Below are 14,035 nucleotides of genomic sequence, written 5' to 3'. Positions count from 1 at the left end.
TATCACATGTCTATGAGGGGCAAAAGTATGTGAACCTTTGCTTTCAGTATCCCGTGTAACCAGCCTGTCCCCCATGTGCAGCAATAACTGCAAATAAACGTTTCTAGTTACTGTTGATTAGTCCTGCACATTGGCTTGGAGGAATTTTGGCCTATTCTTCTGTACAAAGCAGATTTAACTCTGTTATGTTGCTGGGTTTCCTTCTATGAGCTGCTCGCATCGGTCCTTCCACAACATTTCTATTGGATTAAGATCGGGACTTTGACTTGGCCATTCCAAAATGTTATTCTTATTCAACCATTCTTTGGTATAATGACTTCTGTGCTTAGGGTCATTGTCTTCCTGCATGACCGACATTCTTTTGACATTCAGGTCACGGACAGATATCCTGAGATTTTCCTTTTGAGCTTGCTGGTATATTTCAGAATTTATTGTTCACCAATTATTGCAAGCCATTCAGGCCCAGATGGAGCAAAAGAGCCCCAAAACCATGATACTACCACTATAATGTTTTACAGATGGGTTGAGGTTTTTATGCTGAAAGGCAGTGTTTTCCTTGCTCCAAATATAATGCTTCTCATAAAAAAAAAAAAAAAAAGTTCTATTTTGATCTAATCCTTCTACTAAACATAGTTCCAATAGTCTTCTGGCCTGTCCAGGTGCTCTTTAGCAAACTACAGATGGGCAGCAATGTTTTGGAAAACAGCAGCACTCCATTGTCTTTCATTGTCCTCCAGGCGATAGACTTGTGAATATTAACATAAGCTAATGTGAGAAAGGTCTTGTAATTGCTTAGATATTAGCTTGGGTTCCTTTTGTGACCTCATGGACTATTACACACCTTGTCTTGGCATGATCTCTGTTGGTCAACCAGTCCTGAGAAGGGTAATAATGGTCTTGCATTTCACCCATTTCTACACAATCTGACTGTGGATTGGGGGACTCTTTAGAGATGGTTGTGTAACCTTTTCCAGCCTGATAAGCATCAACAACTCTCCTTTTGAGATCCTCAGAAATCTCCTTTGTACATGCCAAGATACTTTCACAAACATCTGTTGGGAAGGTCAGACTTTGATAGATCCTTGTTCTTTAAATTAAAACGGGTTGCACACTCACACCTGATTCTCATCCAATTTTTTGAAAACCCTGACTCTAATTTCACAGTCCTGTAATAATGGATCATTTTCCTCAATACATAAATGACCAAGTGTAATATTTTTGACTCGCTTGTTTGATTTGGTTATGTACTTTTAGGACTTGTGTGAAAATATCATGTACTTTTAAGTCAAATTTATGCAGAAATAAAGAAAATTCTGGAGGGGGGTCTAGGAGATATGTAATTGTAATTCTGCCATAATGATAATCAGATAACTGTAGTAAAGTAATCTGTACTGATGTAGTGGCCAGTGTGAAAACTGCAGGGTTTTATTTTTTTTAAATAGATATTGGCTTGGAAAATGAAAAATAGCATCACCAAAACAAATTCTTTAACCACCTCAGCCCCCCTAGCTTAAACCAGACCAAACCCTTAATGACCAGACCACTTTTTACAATTCTGCACTACACTACTTTCACCGTTTATTGCTCGGTCATGCAACTTACCACCCAAATTAATTTTACCTCCTTTTCTTCTCACTAATAGAGCTTTCATTTGGTGGTATTTCATTGCTGCTGACATTTTTACTTTTTTTGTTATTAATCGAAATTTAACTAAATGTTTGCAAAAAAATGACATTTTTCACTTTCAGTTGTAAATTTTTTTTAAAAAAACGACATCCATATATAAATTTTTCGCTACATTTATTGTTCTACATGTCTCTGATAAAAAAAAAATGTTTGGGTAAAAAAAAAAAAAAAATGGTTTGGGTAAAAGTTATAGCGTTTACAAACTGTGGTACAAAAATGTGAATTCCCGCTTTTTGAAGCAGCTCTGACTTTCTGAGCTCCTGTCATGTTTCCTGAGGTTCTACAATGCCCAGACAGTAGAAAACCCCCACAAATGACCCCATTTCGGAAAGTAAACACCCTAAGGTATTCTCTCATGGGCATAGTGAGTTCCTCGAATTTTTTATTTTTTGTCACAAGTTAGCGGAAAATAATGATTTTTTTTTCTTACAAAGTCTCATATTCCACTAATTTGTGACAAAAAATAAAAACTTCTATGAACTCACTATGCCCATCACGAAATACCTTGGGGTGTCTTCTTTCCAAAATGGGGTCACTTGTGGGGTAGTTATACTGCCCTGGCATTTTAGGGGCCCAAATGCGTGCAAAGTAGTTTGAAATCAAAACCTGTAAAAAATGGCCTGTGAAATCCAAAAGGTGCTCTTTAGAATGTGGGCCCCTTTGCCCACCTAGGCTGCAAAAAAGTGTCACACATGTGGTATCGCCGTACTCAGGAGAAGTTGGGGAATGTGTTTTGGGGTGTCATTTTATATATACCCATGCTGGGTGAGAGAAATATCTCGGCAAAAGACAACTTTTCCCATTTTTTTTATACAAAGTTGGCATTTGATCAAGATATTTATCTCACCCAGCATGGGTATATGTAAAATGACACCCCAAAACACATTCCCCAACTTCTCCAGAGTACGGCGATACCAGATGTGTGACACTTTTTTGCAGCCTAGATGCGCAAAGGTGCCCAAATTCCTTTTAGGAGGGCATTTTTAGACATTTGGATCCCAGACTTCTTCTCACGCTTTAGGGCCCCTAAAAAGCCAGGGCAGTATAAATACCCCACATGTGACCCCATTTTGGAAAGAAGACACCCCAAGGTATTCAATGAGGGGCATGCCGAATTCATAGAAAAAAAAAAACTTTGGCACAAGTTAGCGGAAATGGATTTTTTGTTTAGTTTTTTCTCACAAAGTCTCCCTTTCCGCTAACTTGAGACAAAAATTTAAATCTTTCATGGACTCAATATGCCCCTCAGCGAATACCTTGGGGTGTCTTCTTTCCAAAGTGGGGTCAGTTGTGGGGTGTTTGTACTGCCCTGGCATTTGAGGGTCTCCGCAATCATTACATGTATGGCCAGCATTAGGAGTTTCTGCTATTCTCCTTATATTGAGCATAAGGTAATGAGATTTTTTTTTTCAGTTCAGCCTCTGGGCTGAAAGAAAAAATGAACGGCACAGATTTCTTCATTCGCATCGATCAATGTGGATGAAAAAATCTCTGCCAAAAAAAAAAAAAAAAAGGGGAAAGGCGTCTGCCAGGACATAGGAGCTCCACCCAACATCCATACCCACTTAGCTCGTATGCCCTGGCAAACCTGATTTCTCCATTCACATGAATCGATGTGGATGAATAAATCATTGCCAGGATTATTATTTTTTTTTATCTATACAAAGCGTTTGCCAAAGCATATGAACACTCCCGCCTCCTCAGCTCATATGCCTCGGCAAACGTATCTTTTACTGCAGAGGAGAAATCTTGTCTTGCAGCGCCGCGTACACCGACTTTTGTGTAATCTGACAGCAGCGCAATGCTTCTGTCAGAATGCACATCAGTGCTGCAGCTAGTCGATCGGTTGGTCCACCTGGAAGGTAAAAAAAACAAAACAAAAAAGAAAAAAACCAGGCCGCAACGCAATAAATTTATTAACTTTATAATAACTTTTGAACAGAACATATAAACTTTAACTTTTTGAACATAACGTTAACTTTTTTGCGTACTGGTGATTTTTTTTACCTTTATAGGACAAACCTCTCCTTCCCCATGGGACAATGTGCAAAGCGCAAATCGCCCAAAGATGTGGCGAAGTACATTATGCACTTTGTCCCAGGTGAAAGGAGAGGTTTGCAGCAGCTCTGTGTGAATGGGCCCTAATAGCCCTGTGTGCCTGTCCTGTGAGATGTGATCCCTATGCTAAGTGTACCTGTGTGTGGTACTTCCGGAAACACTCTCCAAAGCATAGCGCAGGGCAGTCAGGACAGAAATAGCAGGTGTCACGCCTTATTCCACTCCTGCTATAGACACAACATCTTTTTCGGGGTGCCAGTTGGGTTGAGGTACCGGCAACGACACTGGGGAAATGTCGCTCGTGTAGACGGCTAACTACACTGGTGGATGGGGCCACGGAACCTCCTGGATACAGGAGGTTCTCGATGATCTCTTCCTGAAATTTGAGGAAGGATCCTGTTCTCCCAGCCTTACTGTAGAGAACAAAACTATTATATGCAGCCAATTGAATTAAATATACAGACACCTTCTTATACCAGCGTCTGGTGCGTCGGGACACAGAGGGGCTTTTCAATGACACTGGTTGCTCGTTCAATTTGGATTGTCGTGTCTGCGTGAATGGAGGAGAGCATGTAAACGTCGCGCTTTTCTCTCCATTTCACCGCGAGCAGTTCTTCATTACACAAGGCAGCCCAATCCCCCCTTGCAAGACGGGTGGTAACGAGCCGTTGGGGGAAGCCCGCGCGACTAGTTTGCGCGGTGCCACAGCAGCCAATCTGTTCTAGGAACAAATGCCTGAAGAGGGGCACACTTGTGTAGAAATTGTCCACATAAAGATGGTACCCCTTGCCAAATAAGGGTGACACCAAGTCCCAGACTGTCTTCCCACTGCTCCCCAGGTAGTCAGGGCAACCGACCGGCTCCAGGGTCTGATCTTTACCCTCATAGATCCGAAATTTGTGGGTATAGCCTGTGGCCCTTTTGACCCCATACCGGGCGCGCTTGCTTGGGATGTATTGTTTGAAGCCAAGGCGCCCGGTAAAATGTATAAGGGACTCGTCTACGCAGATGTTTTGCTCAGGGGTATACAAATCTGCAAATTTCTGGTTGAAGTGGTCTATGAGGGGACGAATTTTGTGGAGCCGGTCAAAAGCTGGGTGGCCTCTGGGACGAGAGGTGCTATTGTCACTAAAGTGCAGGAAACGCAGGATGGCCTCAAATCATGCCCTGGACATGGCAGCAGAGAACATGGGCATGTGATGAATTGGGTTCGTGGACCAATATGACCGCAATTCATGCTTTTTGGTTAGACCCATGTTGAGGAGAAGGCCCAGAATTTTTTTTAATTCGGAAACTTGGACTGGTTTCCACCGGAAAGGCTGGGCATAAAAGCTTCCCGGTTGGCGGATATAAATTGAGTAGCATACCGGTTTGTTTCTGCCACGACTATGTCCAAGAGCTCTGCAGTCAAGAACAGCTCAAAAAATCCCAGGGCCGAACCGATCTGAGCTGTCTCAACCTGAACTCCAGACTGGGCGGTGAAAGGGGGAACTAAAGGTGCGGCTGAAGTTGGGGGACTGCCTATCAGGGTTTGCCAGTACCTCAGGGACTCTAGGGGGTCTACGGGCCTGTCTGTGCGGTGGCTGTGACGGGGTAACTATTGCACGTGCCACCGTACCAGCTTCAACTGCCCTTCTGGTGGTCGCCACTTCACCATGTTGTACGGCAGTGCTGGTACTAGGTCTAGGGAGGGCTGCACTGCTGGTGTATGCCTCACCACGTAATCCGACAGCTCCAGCCCCACTCTGCTGCCCTTGAAGCGGATCCTGCGCAACCTGTGGTCTAGCAACACGGGGCCGGGTACGCCTGGTGCTATCAGGGACCTCAACCTCCTCGTCCGAACTTTGGGTCAGACTGCCACTGCTTTCTACAGGTTCATATTCTGACCCGCTAGATTCATCAGATGAGGGTTCCCATTCCTCATCCGACTGGGTCAGAATCCTGTAGGCCTCTTCAGAAGAATACCCCTTGTTTGACATTTGGACTACTAAATTTAGGGGGTATTCCCTGAGACTACCCAAGAAAAAAAGCAAGCCTGTCTTACAAATGGGAGGCTAGCGAAGTATCGGAGGCCGCTGCAATTTATAAAAAATATCAAAACTGATTTTTTTTTTATCGCCGCAGCGCTTGTAAAGTGATTGTGCAGTGATCAAAATAAATAAATCTTTTTGTCACTGCGGTGGGGCGGGCGTGGGTGAACGCACGTGTGGGCGACCGATCAGACCTGATCGGGCAAACACTGCGTTTTGGGTGGAGGGCGAGCTAAGGTTACACTAATACTATTATAGATCTGACTGTGATCAGTTTTGACAGATACTATAAAAGTACACATGCTGATTAACGATACGCTAATCAGCGAATCAGTGACTGCGTTGCGGTGGGCTGGTCGCTAACCGATTGCTAACTACCTAACCAAGGGGCCTAAACTATCCTAAAACCTATCAGTCAATACTAGTGAAAAAAAAAAAGTGACAGTTTACACTGATCACTTTTTTCCTTTCACTAGGTGATTGACAGGGGTGATCAAGGGGTTAATGGGGGTGATCTGGGGCTAAGTGTGCTGTTGGTGGCAACTCACTGTGAACTGTGCTCCTCTGCTGGAACCAACCGACCAAAAGGACCAGCAGAGGAGCACAGCAGCCATTTAACACATTATATTTATAAATATAATGTGTTAACTGGCTTCTGATTCTTTTTTTTTTAAATCATCAGCTTGCCAGCCACGATCATTGGCTGGCAAGCTGATGACGTGACCCGCCTCTAACTTTTGCCGGCCCGCGATGCGCGGGCCGGCTAAGCGCGTCATCTCGCGTCTCGCGTGATGACGCATATATGCGTGACTGTGCCTGGGACAGCCGCCTCCGGACCGCGATCCTGCGTTAGGCGGTCCGGAGGCGGTTAAACATATGTTTAACGTAAAAACATGATTTTAACAATAGGTCATTTTCAGATGAGACATTCCATTTAAATTTGCAGCATGTAAATTAATGTTGCGGATATCTACCATGGATTTCCCTGTTTGTAATGTAGAGGGGAAAATCTGCAGCTGTGTGGCAGTATTCCATGTTAATTTCCACAACGAAATCTGCACCAGTTGGTGTGGGTTTAGCTACTGCGAGATACCAGCAGTTCAGCCACGGATTTTCCAGTGTAGAAACTCTGCAGCAGATCTACACGTACCCTAGTCAGGAAAAATGTTACACCGAAAATACTGATTATACATGTCAAACGTAGCGAGTATCTGTTGTGTAACGTGATTATCATTTCCGGCAAAAAGTACTTATAAATCTTTTGAGAGGCCCTATGAGAAAGAGAAATAGATTTTATATAGAATCTATGGGAATTCTACTTTAAGCTCCTAAGAGCTCCCTGTTGCTCAGCCTTGCTTTGCTGACTGGTGAAGGTATTGGGGGTCAAACCCCACTGATCATACTTTGAGCATCTACCAGAAGGATAAGTAATCTATTGAAAATCCTGGAACATTTCTTTGAGAAAAAGGCATGAAAATATTAGGGCAGATAATTGTAGGTCAATCCATTGTGTTATTTAGGCTACATACACACGACCGTATGTGTTTTGCAGTCTGCAAATTGCGGATCTGCGAAAAAAACGAATGATGTTCCATATGGCATCCGTGTTTTTTTTTTGCAGATCCATTGTAATAATGCCTATCCTTGTCCGCAAACTAGAAAAAAATAGGACATGCACTATTTTTTTGGCGGGGGAACAGACATACTGATGCGGCGCAGCACCCCATCACTTTCCTTCATGGTCAAATAGCCCTTGCACAGCCTGGAGGTGTGTTTGGGGTCATTGTCCTGTTGAAAAATAAATGATGGTCCAACTAAACGCAAACCGGATGGAATAGCATGCCGCTGCAAGATGCTGTGGTAGCCATGCTGGTTCAGTATGCCTTCAATTTTGAATAAATCCCCAACAGTGTCACCAGCAAAGCACCCCCACACCATCACACCTCCTCCTCCATGCTTCACGGTGGGAACCAGGCATGTAGAGTCCTATCCGTTCACCTTTTCTGCGTCGCACAAAGACACGGTGGTTGGAACCAAAAATCTCAAATTTGGACTCATCAGACCAAAGCACAGATTTCCACTGGTCTAATGTCCATTCCTTGTGTTCTTTAGCCCAAACAAGTCTCTACTGCTTGTTGCCTGTCCTTAGCAGTGGTTTCCTAGCAGATATTCTACCATGAAGGCCTGATTCACACAGTCTCCTCTTAACAGTTGTTCTAGAGATGTGTCTGCTGCTAGAACTCTGTGTGGCATTGACCTGGTCTCTAATCTGAGCTTCTGTTAACCTGCGATTTCTGAGGCTGGTGACTCGGATGAACTTATCCTCCGCAGCAGAGGTGACTCTTGATCTTCCTTTCCTGGGGCGGTCCGCATGTGAGCCAGTTTCTTTGTAGCGCTTGATGGTTTTTGTGACTGCACTTGGGGACACTTTCAAAGTTTTCCCAATTTTTCGGACTGACTGACCTTCATTTCTTAAAGTAATGATAGCCACTCGTTTTTCTTTACTTGGCTGCTTTTTTCTTGCGATAATACAAATTCTAACAGTCTATTCAGTAGGACTATCAGCTGTGTATCCACCTGACTTCTCCACAACGCAACTGATGGTCCCAACCCCATTTATAAGGCAAGAAATCCCACTTATTAAACCTGACAGGGCACACCTGTGAAGTGAAAACCATTTCAGGTGACTACCTCTTGAAGCTCATCAAGAGAATGCTAAGAGTGTGCAAAGCAGTAATCAAAGCAAAAGGTGGCTACTTTGAAGAACCTAGAATATGACATAGTTTCACACTTTTTTTGTTATGTATATAATTCCACATGTGTTAATTCATAGTTTTGATGCCTTCAGTGTGAATCTACAATTTTCATAGTCATGAAAATAAAGAAAACTCTTTGAATGAGAAGGTGTGTCCAAACTTTTGGTCTGTACTGTATATTTTTTCCAATTTTCCATGTCACTATATTATATATATAAAAAAAAAATAATAATCCTGCAAGTTTCTCACTGGACAGTAGTAAAACTTAATATGTTAAGACTTGGACAGCAAGGGACTCCTTTGACTTATATCAGAGAGTTTTCTAGACATGCTCTGTGACCTGACTGACTACCTGTTGTGAGTGGTGGATCCTGTGTTATCTATATAGAGGTGTTACTTGACATTGTAATTCTGCCTGTAGTGATAATGTTAGGGTACTTTCACACTTGCGCTGTTGGATTCCAGCAGGCAGTTTCGTCGCCGTTACTGCCTGCCGGATCTGGAAATCTGTATGCAAACGGATACCATTTGTAGACTGATCCCGATGCGGATCCGTCTCACAAATGCATTGCAATACCGGATCCGTCTCTCCGGTGTCATCCGGAAAAACGGATCCGGTGTTTATCTTTTTCACAGTTTTAAAGGTCTGCGCATGTGCAGACCGCAAAACTGGATCCGTTTTTGCGGAACACTTGGGGCCGGATCCGGCATTAATGCATTTCAATGGAAAATGCCAGATTCAGCATTCCCGGAATTTTGGACGGAGAATATATCGCAGCATGCTGCAGTATTTTCTCCGTCCAAAAAACGTTTGGTGACTTAACTGAAGACATCCTGATGCATACAGAACGGATTGCTCTCATTTCAGAATGCATTAGGATAAGGCCTCATGCACACGGCCGTGTTCCACGGCCGAGAGCGGACCGTGGAAACCCGGCCGGGATTCCTCCTGACAGCATGAGCGCACGACGTCATTGGTTGCTATGACGCAGTGTGCTTAATGCAGCCGCTGCTGTACAATAATACACTATACTAGTGTAGTACTGTACAGCAGCGGCTGCATAAAGCGCACGGTGTCATAGCAACCAATGACGCCGTGCGCTCATGCTGTCAGGAGGAATCCCGGACGGGTTTCCACGGTCCGCTCTCAGCCGCGAAACACTGACGTGTGCATGAGGCCTTTGTGCATTTTTTTTCCGGTATTGAGCCCCTAGGACGGAACTCAATACCGGAAAAGTTTAACACAAGTGTGAAAGTACCCTTTAATTGCTACTGAAAAGTTACCTGTACAGAACAGAAAATCGTGACCTATTGTTAGATCTAGTGGCCAGTGTGAATATTGCAGTGTAAATAAGAATATATTTTTTTTTTATATAGAAAGTGGCATTTTTATTTTTTATTTTATTTTTTTATAAAACCCTCAAATATCAAAAGCTTAAACAAATGTTTAAACCAATACTTGATTTAAACTATAGGTGATTTTCAGATGACACATTCCCTTCCTGCAGGAAAATCCATTGACATATGTTCTAATGACTTAATAGGTTAAATATTTTAACCCAATCAAACCCTTTACTAACTGCAGAAAAATCGAATGAGTCATAAATAGGAAGAATAATGTTTGCCATAAAATATCATGGACTGCATTTTTTAAATAAAATCTGTACACTGTACTACCTAAATATGGGTCCTAATAGGAAAAAATGTGTATTACATTCTAGATTGCTGCAGTTTGGCTTCAAATACATATGAATCACATAAAAGTAATGTACATCACCTGTATTTGCTATAAAACCACAGTAATTTGTGGTTAACTTTTGCATTTTTTAACACTTAAGTGTTATAAGAGCTAGAACCCCAACTTCATGGCACACTAGCACCCCACATCCACAACGGGGACACCCACTGATAGAGGTCTACAGCTTGTAACATGAAAGTATGTTACAAGGCACTTCCTTTTACAGAAATGTTTTCTGGAAGTACCATATTGATCAGGATATATGTGACTGAATCCCCATCAATCATCTGTTTGAAAGTGGCCTCCTCATAGCATACCAAGGGATGTGCTATACATTGTATAGCAGCTGTGCTTGGTATTGTGCCCTAGGCCCGTTCACTTGAACAAAACTGAGCTGCACAATAGCAATGTGACCAATAGAATGTGACAGCACTGGTCTAGGAAGAGTTTCTTCCAACAGCTGAGTGGTGGCGTGCCAGGATTTGGACCCTCTCAATCAGATACTGATGATTGTGACAGAGGATAGGTCATCATTATTCTACTTCTGAAAACCCTGCTATAGCTAGCCCAATGAGTTTTTGCCCTACAAGTAACTGCATAGAAATGCTGGGCTAGTTGCATGTTAGTAGGATTGCAAGCGGGTGTCGAACTTTCGATTCCCCAATCGATACTTTTAGACCCGAAACGATTCGATACCAGGTTTTACTATTTTCCGACACTACTGGGCAGCCTAGTATCAGTGGAAAACATAGCCCACACAGCTGTCAGCGTACTCCATGTTCTCCTCAGCAGCACAGTGGAGAAGGAGGGAGTCCCTCCCCACTGTGACACGGCTGCCGCTGCCACCGGTGAGAAGAGAGGGGAGGAGGAGGGGAGGGACTGTGGCCACTGCGCCACCAATGAAGATAATTAACCTGATAATAAAAATGTAGGATTCGGTTGCCGGCTGTATCACATACCCGGCACCCGCCCTCTATGATAGGGAGCTGCGATCTGCCAAACCGCGACAATTAACTCCTCAGGTGCCTCACCTGAGGGGTTAATTGACGGGGATCACAGAACCTTTTCATAGAGGCTGGTTATGTGATATGGCCGGCACCCACAGCCTTCATTTGTATTAACAGGTTAATTATTTTCATTGGTGGCGCAGTGCACCCCCCCCCCCCCCCCCTCAGTATTATAAATTATAATCATTGGTGGTGTAGTCCAAACTATTAAAATATAAAAAATATCAGGAAGCGGGAAAACAAAACATGCGATTCACCATTTTTTGTTACCTTGTCCCCCCCAACAAATAGGATAGGATTGTTCTATTATGGGCCAAACATGCCATAAAATGCGGAGTGCACGCAGCTTTTTTTGGTGGTTTATTTTTTTCACGTGGTATCGACTATCGCAATACTTTTTCATGGTATCGCATTCTAACCAAAATTTTGGTATCGTGACAACTAGGGATGAGCGAATCAACTTCGGATGAAACATCTGAAGTCTATTCGCGTAAAGCTTTGTTCCAATATTGTATGGAGCTCCGTACAGTATTAGAATGTATTGGCTCCGATGAGCTGAAGTTATTGCTTCACGGAGTCTCGTGAGACTTCACACAATATCTTCATAAATTAATTTGTACTGTAAAAAAACATTTCCCGAACTCAGGTTCGGTTCCAAGTGGTACTTATCTGTGGGCACTCGTCTGTCTTTATGGTTTCTTTTTCTCCGTCATGTGAATATACCTTAAAGCATAATCATTTCTTTCTTTTCAGTTAAGACCTTTTTTGACAGAAAGTTATACAGATTTAGTAAAAAGTACAGAGTATTATTACACTGTGACTCATTTTTGAGAAAAAAGCTAAAGCTAAAAGAATACTGTAGACCTGAAGCAGCTGTCCAGTTAAGAAAACCCATTTTCATATATAGGGGATTTCTGGGTTAATAGGAGGGATCCTTTGTTAAGGATCTTGATAAGGGCCTACTCACATGATCATATATTTGAGTCCACATCTGTTCCACAATTTTAGGGCCGCAAAAGGCAGCCAGAGAGGGGCTGGCCACAGAAAAAAAAAAGATTTGGACAGCACACGTATACTGTCTGCATACGTACTTCTGCTCCACACAGATGAGAATGAACATTTCTATCATAGGGCTGGCCTTTCTGTTCTGCAAAATGCGAAATGCACATGGCCGATATCCGTGTTTTGCAGATCTTTAATATGCGGATACTGAATGAGACCTAAGAGTGCAGAACTGTTAGGGTACTTTCACACTAGCGGCAGGACGGATCCGACAGGCTGTTCACATCCGTCCTACCGCTATTTCGCCGTGTGGCCGGACCTCCGCTCTGTCCCCATTGACTACGATGGGGACGGGGGCAGAGCTCCGGCGCAGCACGGCAGTTTGCGGTGAGAGTCCGCCGGACTAAAAAGTCGGACATGCAGTACTTTTAGTCCGACGGCCTTTCGCCGTGCAGCGCCGGAGCTCTGCCCCCGTCCCCATCGTAGTCAATGAGGACTGAGCGGAGGTCCGGCCACACGGCGAAATAGCGGTAGGACGGATGTGAACAGCCTGTCGGATCCGTCATGCCGCTAGTGTAATGCTTAAAAGGGGTTGTACACCATTAGAAAAACTTGGCTTCTTACAAAATCAGCACCACACTTGCCCACAAGTTACATGTGATATTGCAACGCAACCCCCATTCATACAAATGGAGCTGAACTGCCTGGACAGATATGACTCTGGTTCAGGGAGAAAACATTTTTTATGTCTCTGCAGGGAAAATGAACACACATTGCCTGGTCTAAAATGCTCTGTGTTTTAGGGTTCAACTTTTTAGGATTGTTACTATAACTATTTGGTTATCTTTGTTCAGTCTTCAGCTTCTAGTCTTGTAAAAATCCTTTTTGTTCGGAAAAAATACTGGATTTTGGGTTTCTGGATTATTGGCAGATTAAAGGATTTTATTTATTTATTTGATAGCACTGTAAAATAAGAATCTGCTATTGGTAACAGAGCTACTCATGGTTTTTAATATAAAGCAACAAGAAGGTAATATTCATTCTTTTCTATCATTTACAGCTGGAAGATGGGCACACCCTTTTCGACTACAATGTGGGCTTGAATGACATTGTACAACTCTTAATCCGTTCCCAGTCTGATGATGCAGCTCCTTCTACAAAGAAAAAGGACTCGGATGGGAAAGCCCTTCAGAACTCTGCAAATAAGAACAAATCACGAGGCAGTTCCAATCCCAGTCAGCCATCGACTTCAGCTCGAGCCTTCCTCATTGATCCAGGCATTGGCATTTACAAGGTTTCTGTTGGTTTTATCTGTTTTTGTTCTACAAGTGATTCCAGTTTTTTAGCTTGATCAGTGGTGAATGGTTGTATGGTTCTGACTTAACAATTTTGGATCAGGATATAGACGATTCCAGAATTCATGTATATATTCATTGCATTTGTAAAACTTAAACAGGGAATCTGTCACCAACGACTTCCCTATCAATCTCTTTGCATAGACACATAGCTTTTGTTTACCTGATTAAAACACTTTTTTTTTTCCTTTTGTTGATCTAAAGCTCTGTTCCCCAGTTATGATACTTTTTCTTCATGTACAAATTAGGCCTTTGGTGCAGGGATGGCATCACCATTTCTCTTGTTGTACCCAAGCTCCACCCTTTTCTGTGACAAGCTCCTCTTTGGCCCTGTCAATCAAAGCAGCCAGGAAGGGGCTGCAACATAAATGAGTGGAGCTAGGGGTGAAACAAGAGCAATATC

General features: G+C 43.1%; 1 protein-coding gene across 1 annotated transcript in view; it reads left to right on the top strand.

Annotated features, from left to right (window-relative positions):
• The window catches only part of UHRF2 (ubiquitin like with PHD and ring finger domains 2), a 113,187-nt gene that overhangs the window by 20,580 nt on the left and 78,572 nt on the right, over positions 1-14,035 (top strand). Inside the window, exon 3 of the mRNA XM_044272564.1 lies at positions 13,338-13,571. Within this exon, the coding sequence (XP_044128499.1) occupies positions 13,338-13,571 (234 nt within the window). The remainder of the gene's footprint in view (positions 1-13,337; positions 13,572-14,035) is intronic.

Source organism: Bufo gargarizans, chromosome 1 (genome assembly GCF_014858855.1).
Source record: "Bufo gargarizans isolate SCDJY-AF-19 chromosome 1, ASM1485885v1, whole genome shotgun sequence".
NCBI lineage: Eukaryota > Metazoa > Chordata > Amphibia > Anura > Bufonidae > Bufo > Bufo gargarizans.
Note: the sequence above shows the minus strand (reverse complement) of the source record. Positions and strands in the feature narration are given on the sequence as shown.